This window comes from Etheostoma cragini, chromosome 11, assembly GCF_013103735.1.
Source record: "Etheostoma cragini isolate CJK2018 chromosome 11, CSU_Ecrag_1.0, whole genome shotgun sequence".
NCBI lineage: Eukaryota > Metazoa > Chordata > Actinopteri > Perciformes > Percidae > Etheostoma > Etheostoma cragini.
Window position 1 is genome coordinate 129698 of NC_048417.1, and position 3666 is coordinate 133363.

A 3666-nucleotide genomic window follows, 5' to 3' on the forward strand; every position below is an offset into this window, starting at 1 on the left:
ACCTGTCTTCACCAAGCTGCTTGGACATGTCCCCGTAGTCCTGTCCAGCCTTGTGGAGGGGGACAATTTAGTCTCTAGGTCTTTGAGGGAAATAATTCTAGCTGATAGACAGATGTTCAAATACTTATTTGCAGCTGTATCACACAAATAAATAGTTAAAAATCCTACATTGTGATTTCTGGATGTTTTTTTAGATTGTCTCTCACAGTGGACATGCACCTACGAGGACATCAGACCCTCCATGATTTCTAAGTGGGAGAACTTGCAAAATAGCAGCGTGTTAAATACTTATTTTCCTCACTGCACATGCATACATATATAATTAAAATGACAGATAAATAAGGTCATGTACTTCTTAGCACAGTCTTCCAAAATTGAAAGTCATTGAAACAAAACAAAACAAAAAGTGTCCCATGTTCAAACGGAGTTGGAAGAAGTTGATAAACAACTGATCGGGTCAGACCCCCTTCCTCTACTTTTATCCTTTAGTAAATCTTTTGCTTCAGTTATTTACACATTATTATTTACGCATCATAGACACAGATGCATACATACACAAACACATTTACACTTTTTTAAAAGTTTTTTTCTTTTCTTCCCTTTCTTCTTCTTCTTTGTATCCCATCTATCTATAGCAGATTAAATAACACATCCATACTAGACTTAGTATATAGACATTAGTATGTAGATATATTAGTATATGGATATACTAGTACATAGACATACCAGTATATAGATGCCAAGAAACCATACAGTCTTTCTACAATACTATCACTCTAAGTTCTTTATAATCAATATAAGGTGTGCAGCAGCGCCGTCATTTGTGTTGACAGAGTTTTCTAAAAAGAGAGATTCTGAACAACCTCCTTTAGCTGTTGTTTTTTTCCGTCACTGTCCACCTCTCCAGTGAGAAAGAGTCGATCTCTGAATACGGATGAATGGACTCCATAGGAGGAAATATGATTCTTAAATGATGCTCCTTTTTCAACTACAAGGTCAATATGGTGTCTCACTATCAACGAAACAACACGTTACCCGTGCATTTACATGGAACTGAGCTGTAGGATCTCTCCATCTTTACTCTCCTCTGTTACGTCGCATTCGGAGATTGAGAGTTTTGACTGGCGAGATGGTAGCGCCCGGAAACAAAAACTGCTAAAGTAAGTCCTTCCTTTACGCTTTAATCCTGCGTAAAACATCAGATTTGGAACGCACAGGGGGAAGTTTCCAGACGCGCCTGCAGACCTTCGTCAATAACATCCACCGTCACCACGGGGGTCTTTTCCTGATTACCTTGATCTCATGACCATTACCATCGGGGTTAAGGAAACAGCAACCCTGTTTCCTTAACCCCGATGGTTATGGTCATAAAGCACTTAAAGGACTTTAGGACTGCAGCCCTGCTGTAACATCCTTTACTGCTAGAAGGTCCTGCATGTCAAACAAGCTGATCCGCCTCCTGTCAGGAAGGGTTTGTTCACATGTACAGTACGTAATGTAAAAGAAAAACTGGTCCTGATCACGTTCAGATGAAGAATCAGAACGGGAGCTGCAGGATCATCTGACCATTAATCTTTTACCTGAGTCCTCTCTCATGGCGGCCTCCAAATCTGATCCAACACGAGACATGATTGGACAGAAGACGATGATGACATCACTCTCCTGCAGGTTTCTAGTGGTCTCCACCTTCCATGTGGATGTCAGTCCCACGTTCTTCACCTGTTCCAGTATGTTCTGATCAGCACCACAGGTCTTACCAGTGTTGACCTGGAACACCTTCACTGTGGCTTTAGCCCAGCAAGATAATGAAGATGAAGATGAAGAGGTCTCTGCTGAAAGATGAACAAACTCGTTAATATTATTCATTTTAAAAGGTAAAAGAACCTGGAATTAAAATGACACTCAGCATTGTAACCGGGACCGTCAGATCTCTCTGAGTTCTTCGGTCCTAACGAGATATAAAGTATAATTTACTGTCAGATCCAGACTCTAGACTCATTACTAGAACTGTTGCCCTACAAAGCCAGAGCTTGACTGATAGAGTGTGTAAAACATACTCTAAAAACAGTTTTAATTAAAATATTGTTAATTTATCTCATTGTGTAATGTGTTAAAAGTCCGAGCTGTGGAGCTCCACTGATCCTCCACCTCTATAGAACACTCTGGGGGTGTAGATCTGATGGAGGGTTAGGTTAGCAGTCTAAATACAGCAGTGGTGTGTTGCTCTCTGTTCCACTGGACATTAACCAAGATTTTAAAGAAGTTAAACAAATACAGATGGTAACCTTTATCAGATTTTTGCAAAATAAAAGTGAATATTTGGTGTAGATCCTGCGAGTTAGGAGGAGTTTGGTTGCTGCAGCTTTCCACCAAACGTTGAGCAGCTACAGAGAGAACAGAAAGGTAAAGACTGATTGGTCAATATGTCACTTCTATCTTTAAGATTTGATTTCTTAAGTGTTTAGGTTGTAAGTATTTATATAGAGAGTAATAATTAGATAAGAAACAAGATAAAGAAGAATTATAAATCATTGTTCTTACATTTAAAACATTCTTCTGACATGATTTCTTTCAGTTTATCTAGTTCCCTCTGCATGTTCTTCATATCTGCCTCCTTCTTCATGTCCATCTGCTGGTTCATCTGAAACATAAAGCCTACAGAGGTGAAAACATGTAAGAAAACACACCCGTGTATCTGTAATGCTTTGGAAAGATCATCAGTACGTATTAGAGTAATGCATCATCATCATTATCAGAGACAACACATTCTCAGGAACAGGTCTGAAGGAATACTATGAGAAGTGATGCACACAAATACATATGATACCCTACGAAATGAGGCGATGCAGTCTAGTCACGTGACGTCAGAGCCTGACGTCTTCCTGCCTGCAGGCCTACCTGTTCTTCATTTTGGGGGGAGGAGGCCACCTGGGAATCATCCCCCGACTCCATCCTTTCCTCCCTTCCTTCAGACTCCTGTGGGGGAGAGAGGAAGAGGAGATATAGCAGATACACGCTTTGGGAATGAAAGCAGACAGCGCCCTGGTCTTACTTTACATGACGTGTTCCTTTCCTTTTTAACCCGTGGGCCTTTTTGACCCTGGTAGAACAAAGACGTTCCATATAATAATAATACATTTTATTTAACAGCACCTTTTAAGCACCCAAGGTCGCTTTACAGAAAATAAAAGACAGATACAGGGAACAGAAAAGTATGAACATGTTATGAAAAAATTACAGGAACAGTGTATTTACAGATAAGCAAGCTGGAAAAGATGGGTTTGTTGCCTGGTTTTGAACAGGGGGAGAGATTTGATACTGCGAAGGTCAGGTGGGAGTGAGTTCCAGAGCTGGGGAGCAGAGCGGATGGAGGCTCTGGTCCCCATGGTGACAAGTCGAGCTGGGGGTACAGTGAAGTGGAGGGAGGAGGAGGATCTGAGGGAGGGAGGGGGCGATGTGAAGAAGGTCAGATAGTTTTCGAGGAGCAAGGTTATGGATGGCTTTGGAAGTAGGCAGAAGGATTTTAAATTGTATTCTGAATTGAACTGGAAGCAAATGTAGATGCTGAAGGACAGGGGTAATATGATGAAAGACGGGGTTCTGGTGATGACACCAGCTGCGGGAGGACAGGGGTTATATAATGAAAAGACGGGGTTCTGGTGATGA

At 41.2% G+C, this 3666-nt stretch overlaps 1 protein-coding gene across 1 annotated transcript in view; it reads right to left on the reverse strand.

The window, feature by feature from the left end:
* Window positions 1-1557: 1557 nt before the first annotated feature.
* Window positions 1558-3666, reverse strand: part of LOC117953065 — a 6093-nt gene continuing 3984 nt past the window's right edge. The window contains exons 2-6 of the mRNA XM_034885780.1: window positions 2899-2976; window positions 2542-2641; window positions 2286-2384; window positions 1909-1948; window positions 1558-1834 (exon numbers count right to left, since the gene is read on the reverse strand). Coding sequence (XP_034741671.1) covers window positions 1558-1834; window positions 1909-1948; window positions 2286-2384; window positions 2542-2641; window positions 2899-2976 — 594 coding nt within the window. The remainder of the gene's footprint in view (window positions 1835-1908; window positions 1949-2285; window positions 2385-2541; window positions 2642-2898; window positions 2977-3666) is intronic.